The 23,255-nt window shown below is 35.9% G+C and overlaps 1 protein-coding gene across 3 annotated transcripts in view; it reads right to left on the bottom strand.

The window, feature by feature from the left end:
- Nucleotides 1-476: 476 nt before the first annotated feature.
- The window catches only part of DPP10 (dipeptidyl peptidase like 10), a 1,635,137-nt gene continuing 1,612,358 nt past the window's right edge, over nt 477-23,255 (bottom strand). For all 3 annotated transcript variants that reach the window (NM_001435101.1, NM_001078070.3, NM_001435102.1), the window contains exons 22-26: nt 8,521-8,620; nt 8,209-8,267; nt 8,028-8,100; nt 4,495-4,568; nt 477-2,605 (exon numbers count right to left, since the gene is read on the bottom strand). In NM_001435101.1, the coding sequence (NP_001422030.1) occupies nt 2,471-2,605; nt 4,495-4,568; nt 8,028-8,100; nt 8,209-8,267; nt 8,521-8,620 (441 nt within the window). In that variant the 3' untranslated portion in view covers nt 477-2,470. The remainder of the gene's footprint in view (nt 2,606-4,494; nt 4,569-8,027; nt 8,101-8,208; nt 8,268-8,520; nt 8,621-23,255) is intronic.

The following is a 23,255-nucleotide window of genomic DNA, read 5'->3' as shown; positions in this document are numbered from 1 at the left end:
CACCTCTGTGAATGACTGAATACCACTTACTTTCTTATTATGGAACTTATAGTTTATTTTGAGTCTTTTTTTTTTTTTAACTTTAGGGGGAAAACAGCACTTAGAAAGCTTGCTCTTGGAAATAATACTTGGAAAGTTCTAGGAAACTATTAGAATTTATGAACACTTATGAAATAATGAGTCTATGACCAAGGGCAAATGTATAAAAGACAAAATCCAGTTAGATGATTCCTTTAATGTTTGGTGGCTGTGTGTTTTAGTGAGCATCTCCCTTTTCCAAAATAGCCCAATTATGAAAAGCCAGATAATCACAGGAACAAATATTTTCCACCTTCCTACAAATCAGTAGTTTTCACTGGATATCTATTTAGCCTTAAAGGTGAAAGCGGGTTCCAGACTAATGTCTTTCATGTTAGAAGCTGTATGAAATTAATTGAAAAATAAACACTGATAATAATAATAAAACAAGAGAAATGAGGAACAGTAAAAGGTACTTTTTAAATGTTGCTCAAATAGACAATAACACCACATCTTTCAAACAACATAATTATTTGCATCATAAAAACTCTAGTTGTTGAAATTTAAAATATTGATTCAAAAGCTTCAATTGGACTTCAAATCAGCCTAAAAAAGAAATTTCCATCTTAATAAAATAGGCAAAGCTTTCCTTTTACACTTATTTTTTAAAACAGTATACTTATTTTTTTTTTTTAAATGTGTTTTACTAGTCTTGAAAAAGACCTGAAATGGATCTTTCAAAAATTTTTCCCATTTTAAATGGAATCCAACACAGCAGTGAAGATGCAGCTCCAAAGAATATGGGAGAAAAGCAGAATACCCAAAAAATGACTTATGTATTTCCAAACACCCAGATTTTAGGGTTGATGCCTTCATAAAACAAGAGGGTTACTGAGCAATTCCACGAAATTTTTAAGTTTCCTCCTGATATTCTGATGTCATTATAATCTAGCCTGTCCTAAGAAATTTTTAAAACCACAAAAACCCAGTCTTCTGCCTAGATTTACCTGAACTTCTGTGCTTGACTTTTGGACATATCTTCTGGAAGATCCCTCCAGTGAAATGAGAAGATATTCTTTGATTTTTGTCAGAAAAGTTAATATTCTCATGACTTAAATTGACTTCATTACAGTCAAGTTTATTTTACACTCTCAATTACTCACTACTGCAAATCAACACAGCACAGAAATTAATGCATTTTGTGCCTTAAATAGTAAACACTGCTGTTTGTGAACTTTTTTGGCCAATGAATAAAAAGTATTTCATTTCTAAATCTCACCAGAAGGATTTAAATTAAACAGTAACAGATGCACTGGGCAGGCATGGGATACTAAATAAGAACTGGCAAATGAAATAACCCAGCTCTTTGCTTTTACAATGAAAATGAGAATTGGTTTTTCATTGAGAGAAGAAAAAGGATTAAGTGTTTTAAAAAAGCGTTTTCCACCAAAAGAGCAAAATAGCACTCAGTGGTATAGTATTGTTAACAAAATTTCTTTATCAGAAACTATAATTTAATATTTAAGTACCTAATTTACATGTGACAAGGTATCATATTCAAAAAATTAAACTGCAACTAGAAAACTATTAACCACTAAAAACAATACCAAACACAACCCAAACATTTATAGGAAAGCAATAGCTAGAATTTGAATTGAAAAAAAATTTCATCATATTTGGCTCATTAAACAAAGCATCCATTACAGCCTGTAAGCATCTCTTCTAAGTCATCAAGTTTATCCTTTGTAGCATGAATAACACGTAAAGATAGATTTATTGACTGCATATGCACACGTGTGTATACATATTGTGAGACGTACACTCATGTGTTGACTTAAAGATATTGTATCTACTGATAACTGGCTGAACTTTGGAAGGTGCTGAAACCCATATTTCTACATGACCTGTGACCCATTTAAAAATGTCTTTTTATAAACAGAAGTTACATAAAATACTCTGGTTTTATTAACTGACTCTTTTCTTAAGCATCATAATAGACAATGAAGGAATTGCACTTATTTTAAAGGTACAGTAAAGTGTTAGATTGCAGCTTGGCCATCAAAGATCAGGGACTGTAGTACTGAGAAGTTGTGCATTATATGCAAAGATGACGGTGGCCACTGAAATTAAAATGAGAGCAATTAATTACAGAACAAATAGGGGGATAACAGAAGAAAACATGCACTACTCCTACTTTAATGCAAAACTAATTTCTCCCCGGAAACCAACCCTTTGACTTTTCTTACACAAAGAAACAGGTTCTGCACCCTTGGCAACACAGTAGACATGGACTTCTGTATTCAAATTCTAGTTCATTGTCTCTGAGTGTGCTGTTCCAGTGTCATCTCCTTAAGCTGCCCTTGAAATTCTGGAGCATCTACAATATTACAGTCTCTTCGTTAGGTTCCATTGAGCCTCAATATCCCCTTCAGCTCTATATAAATAGGGTCTTTTATTCATCTTCTTCTGGTTCCTGTGGCAACACTATTATTTCTTCCTTTAAACAATCACTGAAGAATCTGAGAATTGTGCTGTAGAGATGATACTTGCTCTTCTCAGATACGTTATGGCCTTCATCTGGGTAGACCTAAGATATTGAATGGAAAGGAGATTTAAAGTTGTCAAAGAAAGCCTTCTCTCTCAGAATTCATTACTTCAGCTCCATGGCAAGGGAACTTCGGAAAACAATATTTAACCAAAATCTCATGGTATTCAATTCTGAGTCTTTCATGCTAAATATTTCATTTTTATTTTAATTAGATCAAAATAAGACACTTGAGACAAAATGCAATTTTGTGCCTGTGAATTAGGATTTGTTAGAAATTCCCTGGTGTTCCAGTGGTTAGGATTCTGCCCTTTTGCTGCCTGGGGGCTGGAGTTTAATCCCTGGTTGGGGAACTAAGATCCTGCAAGCCAAAAAATAAACAAATAAAGTAAATAAATTAGGATTGGTTATCCAAAAAGTTAGAGCCTTCTATGTTCACACTGAACAAGATGACATTAATATCAACTTAGCTACATTTTGGGCTGTTTCATCCTGACTATAGGCCCCTGACCTCCCTTTAGAGTATTTAATGTAGAAAACTGGCAACTGTAAGTTCATTCTCTGCCCCTTTGAAATTTATATAAATCTTCTTTCAGACTTTTGTCAGTTTTACAATCCAGGAAATATCTTTCTCAAGGACTTGGGAACCATCTCTCTCTCTCTTTTTTCTTTTTTTTTACTTTTAGTTATTTTTGGGGGCAGGGGGACTGCACCATACAACATGTGGTTACTTAGTTCCCAGACCAAGAATGAAACCTGCACCCCCTGCATTGGAAGCACTGAGTCTTAACCACTGCACCACCAGGGAAGTCCTGGAAATCATCACTTTAAAATGTAAACACTGAAGGAGAGAGCATCCCCATTTCCCAGTCTCCAAGTTATCTCTTACCATAAGGGTACAAGAAAGTTTACTTTTCCTTTCCTTTCCTCACTTTTACTTACTTTACTTTTCCTTGGCCTGTTACCAAACACCAGGACCAATGAATCCCTCATGGGGACTCTCAAAAACTCCCCAGCCCATTGTTTCAAAAGAGTTGAGTTTAGTCTTCCTCCCTTATTGCAGTAGTCCCAAGTAAAATTTTCCTTGTTTGTTTACTTTGGCACGATGAAAATTTTACTTTGACAGTGTCCTTTTCAATATAAACAACATGAGTGATTTTTTTAAAAACATAAGTGAACATATTGTCACAGCAATTCCTGGGTATAAAGTTTTTAGCTAGTGCCACATTTCCCTCTGAGTAAAGCCTCACAGTCTATGGTCAGTGCCATGACCCTCCATTTGTTTATTGCTACACCTTCATTTTTCATCATTCTAACTGTGGTACCTATACTTTTGATAAGCTGAACCACTTTTAGTTCTTCCAAATGCTTAGGAATGAAAGTAACTTTATTTCCCTTTCATAACTACTCCACCAGACTGAAAGTTCCTTGATGTGTAAAGTATGTCTTCTTGATCCATTTAGTATAGAGACTCATGTAAATGAAGTCCTTGATAAATATTTACTAAATATGGTTGAATGCAGAAACGTAAATGGTGTTTTCTCTTTTCCCTTTTGTCTTGTGATATTTACTCAAAACACTTCGCCCCCTATCTTTCATGAAAAGAGTGATGGAGACCATAAGAAAGACAAAAGGACCAGAAGGGAAATAAAATTTATCATTTTAAAAGAATTTCTTATCAATGATAATGAATAAATGTCTGAGAAACAAGCATTTTTGAAAGAGTTTATGCAATTCACATGTAAAACAAGATGATCTACATTCTCACTGTAATAAGGAAGTAAAGACAATTTGGTAAAAAAAGAAAAAAGAAGAACAAAAATCAAAAACAAATAAAAGGGTGGGAGATGGAATCATGCAAAAACTGTGTTCTGTATCTCACGACAAGAAACTAAGGTAGAACAACACATTCTTCTGAAAAAGTGGCTTACCTGCATAGTATAGTTCACTCCAGCTTTTATTAGGTGTTTGATTAATTCTGCTGAATGCTGGAAATGAACTTTGGCTGCAAGAAATTAAATTATGATATTGAAGGAAATACATTTTTCAGGATTAAAACGTTTTTATAACATTTTTTCAAAGAAATTAAGTATTTTACTTTACATCCAGTGCACATTTAAAAGACTGATACCTAGCTTTACCTGGAAAGCCAATCTGTACAATGGTAATAAAACTTTGAGCTTCACATTATAAAAAAATACATTAAAGCAGGAGTTACTACTAAGTCTCTACTTACTCTACAGAATTGTGGTTAGATTTACTTTACTGAATGCCATTTATTATTTCTAATTATTCACATATTTTATACCATGATAATAATTTTAACAGAGTGAATGCCTGCTTAGATAGTAATACAGCAAACCAGCCTTCTTTGTTTCTGAGGTTTACTAAGGTCAATCTCAAACACTGACATTCTGCTTTATATCAAATTAAGAAGAAAAGCACATCTTGAGAAAATAGCATGCATATCTCATTCAGTTCAGTTCAGTTCAGTCACTCAGTGGTGTCCAACTCTTTGCGACCCCATGAATCACAGCACGCCAGGCCTCCCTGTCCATCACCAACTTCTGGAGTTAACTCAGACTCACGTCCATCGAGTCAGTGATGCCATCCAGCCATCTCATCCTTTGTTGCCCCCTTCTCCTCCTGCCCCCAATCCCTCCCAGCATCAGAGTCTTCCAATGAGTCAACTCTTCGCATGAGGTGGCCAAAGTACTGGAGTTTCAGCTTTAGCATCATTCCTTCCAAAGAAATCCCAGGGCTGATCTCCTTCAGAATGGACTGGTTGGATTTCCTTGCAGTCCAAGGGACTCCCAAGAGTCTTCTCCAACACCACAGTTCAGAAGCATCAATTCTTTAGCGCTCAGCCTTCTTCACAGTCCAACTCTCACATCCATACATGACCACAGGAAAAACCAAAGCCTTGACTAGACGGACCTTTGTTGGCAAAGTAATGTCTCTGCTTTTGAATATGCTATCTAGGTTGGTCATAACTTTCCTTCCAAGGAGTAAGTGTCTTTCAATTTCATGGCTGCAGTCACCATCTGCAGTGATTTTGGAGCCCCCCATAATAAAGTCTGACACCGTTTCCACTGTTTCCCCATCTATTTCCCATGAAGTGATGGGACTGGATGCCATGATTTTCATTTTCTGAATGTTGAGCTTTAAGCCAACTTTTTCACTCTCCACTTTCAATTTCATCAAGAGGTTTTTTAGTGCCTCTTCACTTTCTGCCATAAGGGTGGTGTCATCTGCATATCTGAGGTTATTGATATTACTCAGGGCTAAATATTTAATGTGGACCATATTGGTTTCTCCTCTTTCTTTCTAACTTGCTACTCCCTGAACCTCAGTTACAAAACCGAAATAAGTAGCATAGCAGCCTAAGTGTGGGCAGCAACATTGACCTGAACTAGCTATGAAGACTTGGACAAATCACTTCAATAATTTTGTGTAGCATTTTGCTCATAGGCTGCCTTGGCTGTACATTCTTAAACTGTGCATCTTCAAATTTCTGTAAATAACTTTTAAGCTAATGTGTTTCAACTGTCTTTGTAAAAGTAGGGCAGTCTTACCAATAGTTTAGACTTCATTGCTCTAATGCTATGGTACTGATTGATCCTGCTACAGAGCAGACAATAAAAGACTCTAAATAATCATTTTCATCTTTTAAAATTCTGGTAATCTTTTCCAACATTCTCTTATTGTACTTAATGGGAAAATTGCCATGTCATTTCTAAATAACTGTGCAAATTGCTCCATAAAGGTAAGCTACCAGAAATGCTAATAAATAGGGTAATGACTGAGGTAAAATGATACTCTATATACCTCATTTGTTTATTGTAGAAAACAAATTGAAAAAGACTCCATCATTCAGCTTTATGGATAAAGCTGAAAATAAATGTGCAAATGGATTTTCTAGTTTTTTTTTTTTCTGTTTAGTTTCTAGTGCAAAGCATGTTGATAATTGCCATGTATCCCTTCTTAAAACTAAATAGAGGCATTAAGTCTAATTGGTTGAGTTTCCTGATTTGATGATAATTTTGAAAGATAATACTAACAATGGTAGTATTATATTACTACTGATTGACTGCCTATAATCTATGAGTCCCATATGGAATATGTGTGTGTGTGTGTGTGTGTGTGTGTGAGTACATTTGTTGTGTGTGTGTGTGCAAACACATAGGCGCATTTCCTTTGAAGTGATCGGTGTTGAAGGTCTACTCACATTTTATCAGGTAGGTGAAGCAGCACAGAGCACTGACAGTTCCCTGTGCTATTCCTCAGGCTCTCATCAGTTAGTAGGCTTTTGAAGCAAATCACTAAGTAGGGTGAAGGGAGGAGGATTGAGCTTTGCCTCTTTGAGGTGGGGCACCTACGAAAATGGTTTGGAAATCTACCTAAGGGAGATTTGTCTCTTCTCCCTCATTTACCTATTTATTCACATATATACTATAAACATAATATATACATACTGTATATCGGTATTGATATGAGCTCTAATTTAACTATTTTAACTATGACCTGACATGCTTAAAAGTCAAGTTTGAGGGCTAGTGTTATCTTCACTGTAAGCCCTTGTTAGTAATATTCTCTGTAAAATGGGATAAAAATACTGAGGCAAGGCAGGGTAGACTGACAAAAACAAGTTTAAGATTTAGGAAATATTGCTGCAAGGCTTTGCTTCTCCTTGTTCACTTGCCAGGTAGCCTTGGATAAATCAGTTTCCTCCTTGAAATTGATTTTTCTCATCTGTGAGTGGAGCTATAAATACTCAGCCCTCTGTTGTAAAATTTCACATAAAATAATGTGAAAAAAGATATAATTTCTTTGAGCCACTAACACTTCAGGTGAATATAAAATGATATTATTTATTACTAGTAATATCAATCACATCCATCTCCAATGTATAAAATAATAAAAAAGGAGATGATATAAAAGTGCTTTTTTTGTTTTTTGTTTTAACTTAAGTGAGAAATCTCATCAGAATTTCATCTCAGTGCTGGCACCTTTTGCTATGCTGTTGTTTTTCAGGTTAGAGTCCATGTGCGGTATGCTGAACAACATGATCCTAGTAGTGAGTAACCACACATGGTTATTTATATTTAAGTTAATTACAATTAAATAAAATTTAAAAATTCAGTTTCTCAGTCATACTAAATATGTCAAGCACACATGGCCAGTGGCTACTGTGCTCAGCTGCACAAACATTTCCATCATCACAGAGTTTTACTGCACAGTGGCTGCCATCAAGCCCCATTGCCTCCTCCACTCTTAGTCCTGATGTCCTTCTGTCCTTCTGCCCACTTCCTCCCAGGTACTCGATTGCTTGTGCCATTCTCTTCTGCTCTCCTCCCCAGAAGGTTACAGCACCTCCTGTAAGCAAATCCTTGGAGGTGTCCCTTTGTTCAAGGTCAGACTCCATCAATTAAGAAGCAGCAAATGACACTAAGCAGCTACTTACTGTCAGCAGTCCCATGGATTATTAATATATTTTCTTCTTTCAAGCCATGAATATTATGTAGCACACTAGATGCCTATAAATAAAAACACAAGAATCTGTATATAGAGATTAACCTATATTTGCATTCAGCAGTTTTAGAATAAAAATACTATTCTTTACTCATTGCTTTTAAGTTAGTTACCTGGTATGTGCTTTCGTCTTTTGATGGCATACCAAGATATCTTTCAGAGAAAGCTGAGGCTATGATCCAAGAACACAGAAATTTAAGGATACACTAAAAACCATTTGACTAGCACATTTCATTATTTAGTTTCTACCTTTCACATTTAATTGTCATGCACCAGTAAAACTGATTGAATCAGAGAGGTGATAAACTGCTGAAAACATCTCTGATAGTACATGGTAAATGACCTCGACTGAGCATCTCTACATGAGGACTTTTGTTTCTATAAATCAATACATTATTTTAGGTCAGTCTGTAGGAATTACTCACCATACAACTTCAAGTCTATAATGGGTGCAATCACTGATCCACATTTAAAAAGTTTTTCATCTGATTTTAAGATCATGGATGCAATATAGCCACCATAGCCCTGGACAAAAAAAAAAAAAAGGTTTATATATGTAAGATTATTGATTATTCCTGGAGACATTTTAATGTTTTACCTTTTGGTCACTGTTAGTTAATATACTAACTGGAGAAGGAAATGGCAACCCACTCCAGTGTTCTTGCCTGGAGAATCCCAGGGACGGGGGAGCCTGGTGGGCTGCCGTCTCTGGGGTCTCATGGAGTCGGACACGACAGAAGCGACTTAGCAGTAGCAGCAGCAGTTAATATGCATATCAGAATGTCTCATAATGCTCCATCTTTAAGCAAAGAATACACAAAACATGGTTATGTACAGATGAAAATTTTGAAAAGTTATTTAAATTTTTATATAATGTTATTTCAATAACTTTAGGTAAAATATAAAATTTATTTATCATCAAGTGTCAAATATTTGCTCTTTGATCTGATATCTGGGAATAGATCCAAATAATTTGAAATCAGGGTAATATGTGCATGCATGCTAAGTTGCTTCAGTCATGTCCGACTCTTTGTGACTATGGACTATAGCCCACCAGGCTCCTCTGTCCATGGGATTCTCCAGGCAAGAATACTGGAGCGTATTTCCATGCCCTCCTCCAGAGGATCTTTATGACCCAGGGATTGAACCCCCATCTGCATTAGCAGGCAGGTTCTTTACCATTAGTGCCACCTGGGAAGCCCAGTGACTAAATCATATATCATTTTAGACATATATATTTAACAAAACAGCATATTCATTTAATAAAACATTTAAAATTATGATTATTAAGAATTAAGAAAGTAGTAAATGTTTAATATATATCATCACAAGTATAGATTCTGTTTTCAATCCACACAACTAAACATTTGAAAGAACTCATATATGATAAATACTTTCGCTAGTTAGATGTATTGGATTATTTTTAAATTCAATTTTTAAATATCCACCTTGAAATGCTTTTGAACAAATCTAATTATACATTTAAAAAATACATAAATCAAGGTGTCTAGTTTTCTTTTGAAGACTATTTTTCTGACTAGAAAAATTTAAGAGGAGATTTTAATAACTATAGTAATGCTGGGTTAAGGGGATGACCTAAGTTGTCAGTGCATTTTAAGCATTAATTTTTGCTGTGCTCTTGGTGTTGTGTTTTATTTTGCCAGACATTGGAATATCCTGAGAGGTATTATTAATAAAGATATTAATATTCAAGCCTTAATAAATGGGGAAACAGTGGAAACAGTGTCAGACTTTATTTTTTTTGGGCTCCAAAATCACTGCAGATGGTGACTGCAGCCATGAAATTAAAAGATGCTTACTCCTTGGAAGAAAAGTTATGACCAACCTAGATAGCATATTCAAAAGCAGAGACATTACTTTGCCAACAAAGGTCCATCTAGTCAAGGCTATGGTTTTTCCAGTGGTCAGGTATAGATGTGAGAGTTGGACTGTGAAGAAAGCTGAGTGCTGAAGAATTGATGCCTTTGAACTGTGGTGTTGGAGAAGCCTCTTGAGAGTCCCTTGGACTGCAAAGAAATCCAACCAGTCCATTCTGAAGGAGATCAGCCCTGGGATTTCTTTGGAAGGAAGGATGCTAAAGTTGAAACTCCAGTACTTTGGCCACCTCATGCGAAGAGTTGACTCATTGGAAGACTCTGATGCTGGGAGGGATTGGGGGCAGGAGGAAAAGGGGACGACAGAGGATGAGAGGGCTAAATGGCATCACTGACTCGATGGACGTGAGTCTGAGTCAACTCCGGGAGTTGGTGATGGACAGGGAGGCCTGGCGTGCTGCGATTCATGGGGTTGCAAAGAGTCAGACACGACTGAGCAACTGAACTGAACTGAAGTGAATGCAAATGGTTCATGATAAGCTCTACTTGTGAAAGATTTGAAGATGATTCTAGTGTGTTTTGGTGCTATAGGAAACTGTTATTTTCTCTATAACTCGAGAAATAAATAATGTCATTTATGCTTTTCTAAAGCATCATTTAAAAATGGGTATTGGAAAGTCCAAAATGTAATCAGACATTACTATAGTGGTTGAGAGAATATATGTGAAGAGTAGCAGAATATACCACTCAAAAGTACACTACTTGGCATATTAATTATTTTGAGCTGTAAGCACTTGCAAAAACAGCAAATCCAGAGGGAAGCTTTTCTTTCTCTGAATGCCTGTATCTGCCTAAAGGCAGATCCTCCAAAAGTTCAAGGGCCCCTACCTGGAAGTTTCATCACTGAGGGAAGATTGATTCTTGTCACAGGAAAGGAGACTAGAAATTGACACCACACCCAGACTCACTGTGTCACAAGCCTTGCCTCCCATCTATTCTTCTAAGGCCCCATGTGTTTCCTAACACTAACTTGAAAAGAAAGTGAAAACATTAGTCACCCAGTTGTGTCCAACTCTTTGAAACCCCAGAGACTGTAGCCTGCCAGGCTCCTCTGTCCAGAGGATTTCCTAGGCAAGGATCCTAGAGTGGGTTGCCATTTCCTTCTCCAGGGGATTCGCCCCACCCAAAGATTAAACCTGGGTCTCCTACAATGCAGGCAGAGTCTTTACCATCTGAGCCATCAAGGAAGCCCAAAAATAATTTACTCTCTCTTAACATACCTATATCCCCTTTTCTCTTTCCCTGTTGAAACTGAGCAGGTCTGAGGGGCTCCTGGGCACAGAAGACTATCTGTCCCCCTTTTCTTGTTTGTAGGGAGTAGATAAGATTCCAACATCCATGGCCTTCCCTGAGTTCCAAAGGGCAGGTTCAAACTGGCTAATCAGGGAAGGGAGGGGATGCAGAGAAAAGGGAGGAGTAGTCAAAAACAATAGTACAGCATATTAAAAAGCGGAGATATTACTTAGCTGATAAAGGTCCGTATGGTCAAAGATATGGTTTTTCCAGTAGTCATGAATGGATGTGAGAGCTGGACAGTAAAAAAGGCTGAGCACCAAAGAACTGTTGCTTTCAAACTGTGGTGCTGGAGAAGCCTCTTGAGAGTCTCTTGGACAGCAAGGAGATCAAACTTGTCAATCCTAAAGGAAATCAACCCTGAATATTCACTGGAAGGACTGATGCTGAAACTGCAGTACTTTGGCCATCTGATATGAAGAGCCAACTCATTGGAAAAGACCCTGATACTGGGAAAGATTGAAGGTAGAAGGAAAAGGGGACAACAGAGAATGAGATGGTTGGATGGCATCACTGATTCAGTGAATATGAGCTTGAGCAAACTGGGAAATAGTGAAGGACAGGGAAGTCTGGCGTGCTGCAGTCTACGGAGTGGCATAATGTTGGACATGTCCTAGGGCCTGAAAAACAACAAGATTCACTTTCTTGTAAAGAGAGGGAAACATAAACACAGATTTTCTTTACAAATGTAAATGTCCCTTGCAAAAGGGTAACTTCTACTCTGTTTTTAAAGCTTCTCCTGTTTATGCTGTTTCTTGAAATAATCAGCTCAAAAAAATGTTTTGCCAAAGAAACATATTCTGGGACGGCATATTCTGCTCCTCTTCAGAAGTATGAAGAAATGAATGAGTCATACAAAGCATGTAAATAAATAGCAATTATAGAGCAAAAGTGTTGAGAGACTGAAAGTTCTCTTCCTATAAGGAACTTTTCAAGTTTCTAGTTCACTATCGTGAAGATTGAGACCATGGTGTTGCAGACAAGAGGTTTCAAATATTTCCCAAGCTGCAACAGTATTCTCATAGTGAAAAATGCATCTTAGCTGATAACTTTTCTGGTTCTAATTCCATAACTACCATGATTTCTGATTATGATTATGATTCTGTTATTATATAACTTGACTACTTTGAGAGAATAACTGAATATAACTATTCTGAGAATAAATGTATATCATATTTAAATAATATAAATTAATAGATTGTATTGTTTTTTATCTCAGTTTCACATGATTCCCGGAGTGAGTCTGTTTAACTCCAGGAAGTAAGAAAGATATCTTTCACAGGAGGGGCAGATCTCAGAAAAATACCTGAAAGTTCTTTTTGAGTTCAATTTGAGAGTCTTTTTAAGTTCATATTCTAAACCAGTAGATTTGGGATAGGGCCCAAGCTTTTGCATTTTTAACAAACTCCCAGGAGGTCTTTATGTTGCTGGTCCATATTTTGAATAGAAAGTTCTTATTGTGTAATAATGTAATAGGGATTCCCACCAGACTATCTTTCTAACTTCAGCCAGAATTCCCTAGACTAATGGAACTTTATATATATATGTGTGTGTGTGTGTGTGTGTGTGTGTGTGTGTGTGTGTGTGTACCAATGCCCTTAAAATCAATTGAATCAATATGTGTAGAATGGGCTGTGGAGTTCTCCATGTGATTCTAAGTGAAAGTGCTGTTGTAAATCACTGCTGCTGCATAAGACATTGTATCTGATTTCTTAAAAAACAAATATCTGGCTTTTGGGATCAATGAAAGTAAATTGAAAACTTAACAATATTGAAAGGTTTAGAGTAAAATTCTCTCTATAGCAGTTAAAAATCTAATTCAAAATACTGCTTTAATCTGATTTATTTCAGTTAATAAATTCTATTTTTAAAAGAAAATCAATACTGGCAGGATTAAAATTAATTTTAATTGCTTACCTTCTTCTCTATCATTTCATATTTATTTACTGAATATAAGAACAGACCATAGTAGCTTTATCATAGTTTATTTATGGAATCTCCATACTGTTCTCTGTATCAGTTTTCATTCCTACCACGTTACTGTATGTAAAATGGATAGCCAGTGGGAGTCCATGTATGATGCAGGGAACCCAAGGCCAGTGCTCTGTGACAGCCTAGAAGGGTGGGATGGGGAGGAGGTGGAAAGAAGTTCAAGAGGGAGGGCACATATGTGCACCTAATACTGACTCGATGTGTGGAAAAAAAGTCACCATATTGTAAAGTAATTATCCTCTAATTAAAATAATAAAATACATAATAATAAAAAGAATAGATCATGAAAAAGTTCTTGGAAAAATAATATCCCACAAGATGTTAGGAATCTTAAGTTCTAGTTAGATATGGAATGGTGCTTTAATTTTCAAAGCAACTCATATCTATCAGGAAGATGCCAAAACCCGGGGTTCATCATATTGACTGCAGTTAATGAGAGGATGTTTTTATTAATGTGATATAGACCAATAATGGTCAATAATTGGTATAGGCTGCTATGTTTCAGTTGTGCTGTCATCTTATTGGTATTCTCAGTGATCAGATTTTTCCATTCATTACAATTGTTACATCATGTGCATTTGCAAAATATCTTTAGCATTACTTGTAAAATTTTAACAAATTTATCTAGATTTTTAAAAGTTTATTCTGTGGATTTAAAGTATAGAAAACTGTTATTTCTTTAAAAAATATATTTTACCCTTGGTGTAAGAAATTGAATCCAATAGACAAAAGGACTAGAAGAGCAGGGGAGAGGGGAAATCTGTAATACCATTTTACTGAGGACTTACATTTTCATGGGACTCATGTTTTGAAATAATAAAGTGACTTTTTTGACACAGTGTGCAAAAAGGTTTCATGAGTGAGTGAAGTCGCTCAGTCGTGTCCGACTCTGCGACCCCATGGACTGTAGACTACCAGGCTTCTCTGTCCATGGGATTCTCCAGGCAAAAAACCTGGAGTGAGTTGCCATTTCCTTCTCCAGGGAATCTTCCCAACCCAGGGATCAAACCCAGGTTTCCCGCATTGCAGGCAGATGCTTTACCCTCTGAGCCACCAGGGAAGCCCTAAAGGTTTCATGGTTGTAATCAAAAATACATAGTAACAGAGCTGGGAAAAAAAAAAAAGTTTTCCTGCAGCTTTAGACTTGTATGATTCCCTCTGAATCACATCACTTCTAATATATAGTGAATTGATTTGAAGTAAAATACTGTAAATACTTTATGAATAATAAAATTTATTATATTAATTTGCATGAAAACTGTTAAATTTGTTTAATGTAATCACATATACTATATTAAAATTTTTATATTCCTGCCTTCCTAGAAGTGACTCAGTGTCCCTAACAAACTCTTACCCATATTGAGACTATTATTAATAAGACTATAAATAATAAATAATTACCTCCATAGGTTGCTTGAAAAACTTCCATACTTATTGCATTTAAAATTTCTTTTACCTTCCCCAGGAAGGTCTCTTGTCTCTTGTCTCCTCAAATTTCCCTATTTTAGACCAATCAATATCTCCTAGTGAAATAGTTCTTGTCTCATGATTGAAAATTGCCCACTCATCTTTAATCTTGATCTCCTGTCTCTCTGCTTCACTTTTCTGAATTGCAATACCATGTCTGACATTTTATATACTTTTCTAATTATTTGTTTTCATTTATCTCTCCTCATTGCATTAACAATTTTTTAAAAAGATAGACTTTATTTTTGCTTTTGGTTTGTGTTGGTGACTTCTATATGTCCAGCAACTGAAAAGTGCTAGGCACATAGTATACACTCAGTAAATGTTTGTTGAATGAATACATTTTAATTCCATTAATGCTGGCCTGGTAACCACAGCAATACAAGTTCTCAGTATGATGCATATAGGGTATTAAATTTTGCCATTTATTTTTAATTTGTGTCATCAATCAAAAAAATGTCAGAAAAGTTTTTTTCAGCAGGTTTTTTTTTTTTACTTTTAACATTTAAATATAAGTACTTGGTACAAAGAACGTAATATTATTATATTGTATTTTATGAACTTGATTAGGTCATAAGGATAATTATTCAAACTAAAATGGTTTAACATCTTTAATCATGTTATTTGAATAATTATTGAGTAACAGATGGCCACTTAATGGCTAAATATGCTAATAGTATAAGCTTTCCATTTATCTAACAAACAAGTTAGAAAATAACACTGACAAAAACATACTACTCACAATAAACATTAAAATGCACTAAAAATAAACAATACATAGAAATAAACAAAGCAGGAAAGATATTGACATCCATAAAGAAAACTAAAATTTCTATTGAAAAATGCAAAAAGGATTAAATAAAAGAGATGTACTATGTCATTCAATCAAAGCAGCATCTTTTGAAAATTTTAATTATTCTCAAATTAAATATTGTTTAAATTAAATTTTAGTTAAAAGAATATAGCCAAATGTTTTGCAAGAATTTGAGAAAGTGGAGAAAATAAGAGCAGTAGGTCAAAGGTATCTTGAAAGAAAAGAACAAAAAGTGGGAAATATTTTAAAATATTAAAATGAATTATTATTAAGCATACTATACCCACCAAGGCTTCCCTGGTGGCTCAGATGGTAAAGAATCTGCCTACCATGCAGGAGACTTGGGTTCCATCCCTGGTTGGGAAGATCTCTTGGAGAAAGAAATGGCAACCCATTCTAGCATTCTTGCCTGGAGAATTCCAAGGACAAAGGAGCCTGGGGGTTTGCAGTCCATGGCATCACAAAGAATTGGAGGCAACTGAGCAACTTCCCTGGTGGCTCAGCTGGTAAAGAATCTGCCTGCAGTGCAGGCGACCTGGGTTTGATCCCTGGATTTAGAAGATCCACTGGAGAAAGGAATGGCTACCCTCTCCAGTATTCTGGCCTGGAGAATTCCATGGATTGCTACAGCTTCCTGCCTGTAAGAGTATAGTTGATGGGCAACAGCATAATATATCAAAAAATGAAGCACACAGAGACAAATATTTTTTAAAAATATTAAAATATCAAATATTAATATTTTGGTGAGCTTAGGGAAAAATTCAACTGGCATAATTACATACCTATTTGAAAACTTTGGAAAATTGGAACAGCAAAAAAATAAAATAAAAATTGAAGTAATGATAACTGTACATTCTCCAAATTTGATGAAAACACTAAAGCCAAAAAGCACAGTGTATTCCCCTAAGGGTTAAGGGTTGGCTATCTAGCAGGAAAGAGAAAATCCCAGAGGAGAGAAAGAACATGAAAGGGGTTCAATTCAAATGTTTTTGCAACTGAAAATCAAATAAAACATAAATACCTTGACAAGGCTTACAGTCTGACATAAGAAATGAAATAAGAACACAAATATAATGTGCTATATTATGATATAATGAATATAAGAAACGACTGACAAAGTGTTCTTTCAATACACAGGAGGGAATGATGATTTCCAGTGGGAGAAATTTAGTGAATAATTAATGGAGGCAAGGACCTCTGAATGAGACTGAATAAGAAGTAGAATTATAAAACCCATGTACAGACTTGAGGCTGTTATTAGAAATAAATTAAAAGTTATGAACAAAAGCAGTGAAGTAAAAAGGTGGAAGAAATACTTATAAACCAGTAAAAATTTTGGCTTAACTATATTGAAGAAAATTCATTTGGAACAATAAATAACTCTCAGAATAAGCTTAAAACCTATGTTAGGTAATAGTTAAAACTTTTTAGTTAATTTTGTTTACCTATAGAATATGTGTGCAATATTAAAATGAAATTGGATATAAAAAGTCAAGCATTATCTTTTATGTTGGCTGAAGTTTTTCTCTAGTATCCATGTGATAATTTTGAAGAGAATGCATTTATTTAATCAGTGCTTTCCTGGCATTTACAGGCTTATTATTTCAATTAATAGAATATAGGTAGGGATGTTGTCCAAAATTATATATTATTTAACACAAAATACATTTTTAGAAATACTAAAAACTCTATATTCCTTAATCAGGTTACAAGGGTAGAAAGAATAATATTGCTTTTCAAATTCTGAGAGACTAAACTGAACAAATTACACATAAAATAAAAAATATTGACCAATTTCCTAGAGTGCTCTATTTCAGCTTTATGGAGACCAACAGTGAAATGTACCTGAAAACTTCCAAGCAAATTTCATTCCTGCTGACAAAGTCAATTATAATGAATGAAATCAATTATTTAGTGAGGGTGATATAGATGTAGATATAGTTATATACATATAATAGACCATAAAAAAACAGAATGAAATTTAGACCAAAGGGAAGAAAAACCTGGAAACTCAATCAAATAGTTATACAGCTAAAGGAAATAAGTCGGTTAAAGATTGTTGATTGAAATTAAAATTCCTGGCCCTCTAGAACACCTCACTTGAATCATAAAATTTTTCACAATAAATTATAACTCAGCCTAGAATCTTAGAAGGGAACAGTGCTTTAGCCTCATTGATGGTAAAAACATGAAGTGTGGCAATACCATTTCTAGCATTTGGTGAAACTGACATCTTAATAGATTCAACTGAAAACAAAACCAAAACTAAACAAAAAATAAATACATAAAAAATGGTAATTAAAAAAATAAAGAACTAGAACAACTAAAAGTAATTTGGAATACAACATTGAGCTGGCACAAAGGTTATGAATTCACAAAGGCCAGATATTACTGAAAACTGTGAACTTGAGAGGTAAACAAGCATAAAGCCAGTTTTGCTTGCTTGTTTCTTTATTTGTTTTGCAAATGCAAGTGATTTAGGCCTTCTGCTATGATGACTCAATGCATGATGTAGACAAAATGCATAGATTCCAAACTAAAGAGAGACTGTACAAAGCTCTACCCCTAAAGATGACAAGAGAAAACTATGCTGCATTAAAGGATTGGTGAAATAATTTTGTTTTTATTCTTGTCATGAACTTGTACTGAATCAATGAAAAAAACTAATCTTGACTAAAAATTTGAGCCATAGGTCAACGTTAGTGTTTGCTGACCCAATGTATCATGTAAGTATAATTAAAACAAAACAAAGCAAACACAAATATACAAATGCAATATAAGCCTTAAAGAATCCCAAGTATAAAATCCCAGTTTTGATGGAATTAATGGAAGACAATTAAACATATTCAAAGAACCCATCAAATCCCAAACATGATGAATAAAAAGATATTCATAACTATACACATACTGTAAAAATTATAAAACGCCAAAGAAAATATATCTTAAAAAAAAAAGTGAAACTGGCAATATTTCTTAGATGCCAGTTCTTCCTAAGTGATCCACAGATTCAGTAGAATTCCCAAGAAAATCCCCGTGGTCTATTTTTGATGGTCCATTGTTTAAGACTCAGTGCTTCCAATGCAGGGAGCATGAGGTCAATCCCTAGTCCTTGAATTAAGATCCCACATGCTGTGTGATGTAGCCAAAAAAAAAAAAAGATTACAAAAGGTGATTCTAAAATTTATAAAGAAATACAATGTCTAGATGAGATAAAAGAACCGTGAAAAAGAACAAGACAGAAGAACTTCTACTATCTCATTTCTAGATACAATATTATTATAAACAGTGATTTTTTAGTATGTCATTTATATCTCAATTTAAAAGATGAAAAAAAGGGAAGAACAGGTTTGTAATTATAATATGCTCCCTCTGATTTAGTAGGATTTCTCCGGTGGCTCAGAGGTAAAGAATCTGCCTGCCAAGCAACAGATGCGGGTTTGATCCCTGAGTCAGGAAGATCCCCTAGAGAAGGAAATGGCAACCCACTCCAGTATTTCTTGTCTGGGAAATCCCTTTAACAAAGGAACCTAGCAGGCTACAGTCCATGGGGTCACAAAGAGTCGGACATGACTTAGCCCAGCTCAGCAACACCAAGAAATATCAAATCACTATGTTGTGAAAACAGACACTAAACAGGAACTAACGCAGTATTGTAGAGGTAGATAGGGGAATTGGATGAAGGCAGTCAAAAGGTACAAACTTCTAGTTATAGGATAAATAAGTACCAGGTATATATAATATATCACATGATAAATGTAGTTGATACTGCTGTATGTTACAAATGCTCCTTTGTGGATCACTGTCTTGTCATGATGAAGGGGTTTGTGTATCTCAGTGAAGCCATGAGCCATGCCCTGTAGGGCTACCCAAGACAGACAGGTCATAATGGAGAGTTCTGACAAAACGTGATCCACTGGAGGAGGGAATGGAACACTACCCCAGCACACTAGCTGTGAGAACCCCATGAACTGTATAAAAAGACAAAAAGATACGACACCAAAGGAAGAGCCCCACCTGAGGTTGGAAGGTGTCCAATATGCTACAGGGGAAGAGGGAGGAGGTCTTCTAATAGCTCCAGAAAAAATGAAGTGACTGGGCCAAAGCAGAAATACTTGTGGATTTTTCTGGTGATGAAGGTAAAATCTGATGCTGTCAAGACCAGTACTGCATTAGAACCTAGAAAGTTAGGTTCATGAATCAAGGTATATTGGATGTGGTCAAGCTGAAGATGGCAAGAAAAAACATCAACATCTTAGGAATCAGTGAACTAAAATAGACAAAAATGGGTTAATTTAATTCAGATGACCATTGTATCTACTACTGTGGGCAAGAATCCTGTAGAAGAAATGCTGTAGTCCTCATAATCAACAAAAGAGTCTGAAATGCAGTACTTGGTTGCAACCTAAAAATGGCAGAATGATCTCAGTTCTTTTCCAAGACAAACCATTCAACTACACTGTAATCCATGTCTATACTCCAACTACTGATGCCAAAGAAGCTGAAGTTGATCAGTTCTATGAAGACCTAGGAGACCTCCTAGAACTAACACCAAAAAGACATCCTTTTCATCATAGAGGATTGAAATGCCAAAGTAGGAAGTCAAGAGATAATTACAGTAAAACATAATTTGGGCCTTGGAGTACAAAATGAAGCAGGACAAAGGCTAATATAATTCTGCAAGAGAATGCACCAGTCAATAGCAAACATCGTTTTCAACAACACAAGAGATTATTTTAGACATGGACATCACCAGATGGTCAATACTGAAATCAGATTGATAACATTCTTTGTAGCCAAAGATGGAGAAGCTGAATACAGTCAGCAAAACAAGACCTGGAGCTGACTCAGATCATCAGCTCCTCATAGCAAAACTCAGGCTAAAACTAAAGAAAATGGGCAAAATCACTAGGCCAGCTAGGTACAACTTAAATCAAATCCCCTATGTATATACTATGGAGGTGACTGATAGATTCAAGGGATGAAATCAAGGAAACAGTATTCCTGAAGAACTATGGACTTAGGTCTACAATATTGTACAGGAAGCAGCAAACAAAACATCCTGAAGAGAAAGAAATGCAAGAAGTCAAAGTGCTTGTCTAAGGAGACTTTACAAATAGCTGAGGAAAGAGAAGAAGAAAAGCAAGGGAGAAAGGGAAAGGTACTCCCAACTAAATGCAGAGTTCCACAGAAAAGCATGGAGAGACAAGAAGGCCTTCCTCAATGAACAATGCAATGAAAAGAGGAAAACAACAAACAGAAAGCATAAGACTAGAGATCGCTTCAAGAAAATTGGAAATATCAAAGGAACATTTCATCCAAAGATGGGCATAATAAAGGACAGAAATGGCAAAGATCTAATAAAATCAGATCAGATCAAGAAGAGATGGAAAGGATACACAGAATATCTGTACAAAAAAGATTTTAATGACCCGGATAACCACTATGGTGTAGTCTCTCACTCACAGCCAGACTGTTGCCCCATCTATTTCCAATGAAGTGATGGGACCAGATGCCATGATCTTCATTTTCTGAATGTTGAGCTTTAAGCCAACTTTTTCACTCTCTTGTCTCACTTTCATCAAGAGGTTCTTTAGTTCTTCCTCATCTTCTTCCATAAGGGTGGTGTCATCTGCATATTTGAAGTTATTGATATTTCTTCCAGCAATCTTGATTCCAGGTTTTGCTTCATCCAGCCCAGCATTTCTCATGATATACTCTGCATATAAATTGAATAAGCAGGGTGACAATACACAGCCTTGACTGTATATTGACTCCTTTTCCTCTTTGGAACCAGTCTGTTGTTCCATGTCCAGTTATAACTGTTGCTACCTGACCTGCATACAGATTTCTCAAGAGGCAGGTCAGGTGGCCTGGTATTCCCAGCTCTATCAGAATTTTTTCCACAGTTTATTGTGATCCACACAGTCAATGGAGAAGGCAATGGCACCCCACTCCAGTACTCTTGCCTGGGAAATCCCATGGACGGAGGAGCCTGGTAGGCTGCAGTCCATGGGGTCACGAAGAGTCGGACACGACTGAGCAACTTCCCTTTCCCTTTCCCTTACACAGTCAATGGCTTTGGCATAGTCAATAAAGCAGAAATAGATGTTTTTCTGGAACTCTCTTGCTTTTTTGAAAACCCAGCAGATGTTGGCAGTTTGATCTCTGGTTCCTCTGACTTTTCTAAAACCAGCTTGGACATCTGGAAGTTCATGTTTCACGTATGGCTGAAGCCTAGCTTGGAGAATTTTGAGCATTATTTTACTAGCGTGTGAGATAAGTACAATTGTGTAATAGTTTGAGCATTCTTTGGCATTGCCTTTCTTTGGGATTGGAATGAAAACTGACCTTTTTCCAGTCCCGTGGCCACTGCCGAGTTTTCCGTATTATAAAGCAGAGATACTACTTTGCTGACAAAGGTCCATATAGTCAAAGTTACAGTTTTTCCAGTAGTCATGTATGGATGTGAGAGTTGAACCATAAAGAAGGCTGAACACTGAAGAATTGATGCTTTTTAACTGTGGTGTTGGAGAAGAAAGACTCTTGAGAGTCCTTTGGACTGCAAACCAATTCAGTCCAAAATCAAACCAGTCAGTCCTAAAGGAAATCAGTTCTGAATATTCATTGGAAGAACTGATGCTGAAACTGAAGCTCCAATAATTTTCCCACCTCATGCGAAGATCTGACTAATTGGAAAAGACCCTGATGTTGGGAAAGATTGAAGGCTAGAGGAGAAGGGGATGACAGAGGATGAGATGTTTGGATGGTATCACTGACTCCATAGACATTAGTTTGAGCAAGTTCCGTAAGATGGTGAAGGACAGGGAAGCTTAGCATGCTGCAGTCTGTGGGGTTGCAAAGAGTTAGACATGACAGAAACTGAACAACAGAACAACAAGATAGTAAATCCTAAGAGTGCCCATTTCAACGAAAAAATTTTTTTTTCCTATTTAGTTTTGTATCTATATGGGATAATTGTGCTTGTATAATCACTCATGCCTGCCTCTTTGCAACCCTATGGCCTGTAGTCCACCAGGCTCCTCTGTCCATGGGATTCTCCAGGCAAGAATACTGGAGTGGGTTGTCATGCCCTCTTCCAGGGGATCTTCTGGACCCAGGGATCAAATCCACGTCTCTTTTTTTCTCCTGCATTGGCAGGTGGGTTCTTTATAACTAGTCCCATCTATACTTTAATAGAAAATTATTTTAAAAGGAAGTAAATATCATCCAAGAGCACAGCAACATAATTATAAATACTGGTCATCTTTTAGTCTCTAAGCCCTGTAGTCTTTGCCAAGTCTGTGGTGCTTGTTCCTTATTTGGATAACAGGCTCCTTCAACAGATTTACATGACTGATTATTTCTTGTTATTTAAGTATCCACTTACATATCACTTAAATTGGAGGGGCCTTACTTGACCACTCAATCTAATAACATTGGTCCCTTCATCCATCAGTTTTTCTTGTTTTGTTTTCCTTAAAAGACACAATACCAGATGAAACTATGCTTTTAATTTACTTGTTTACTTTCTCTTTCTCCTCTCTAGAAGATAATCTTCATGAAAACAGATTCCTTTTTTTTTTTGCCCTACTGTTGCTCTATTTCTAATACCAGGTTCCAATTAGAGATACACAGTGCATAGTTGCTGAATTAATAAATAACTGAATTTATATAAAATTAATTACGTTTCATTTTAAAG

The sequence above is a fragment of the Bos taurus genome, chromosome 2 (assembly GCF_002263795.3).
Source record: "Bos taurus isolate L1 Dominette 01449 registration number 42190680 breed Hereford chromosome 2, ARS-UCD2.0, whole genome shotgun sequence".
NCBI lineage: Eukaryota > Metazoa > Chordata > Mammalia > Artiodactyla > Bovidae > Bos > Bos taurus.
The sequence above is the reverse complement of the archived record's forward strand: the minus strand, read 5'-3'. Positions and strand labels throughout refer to the sequence as shown.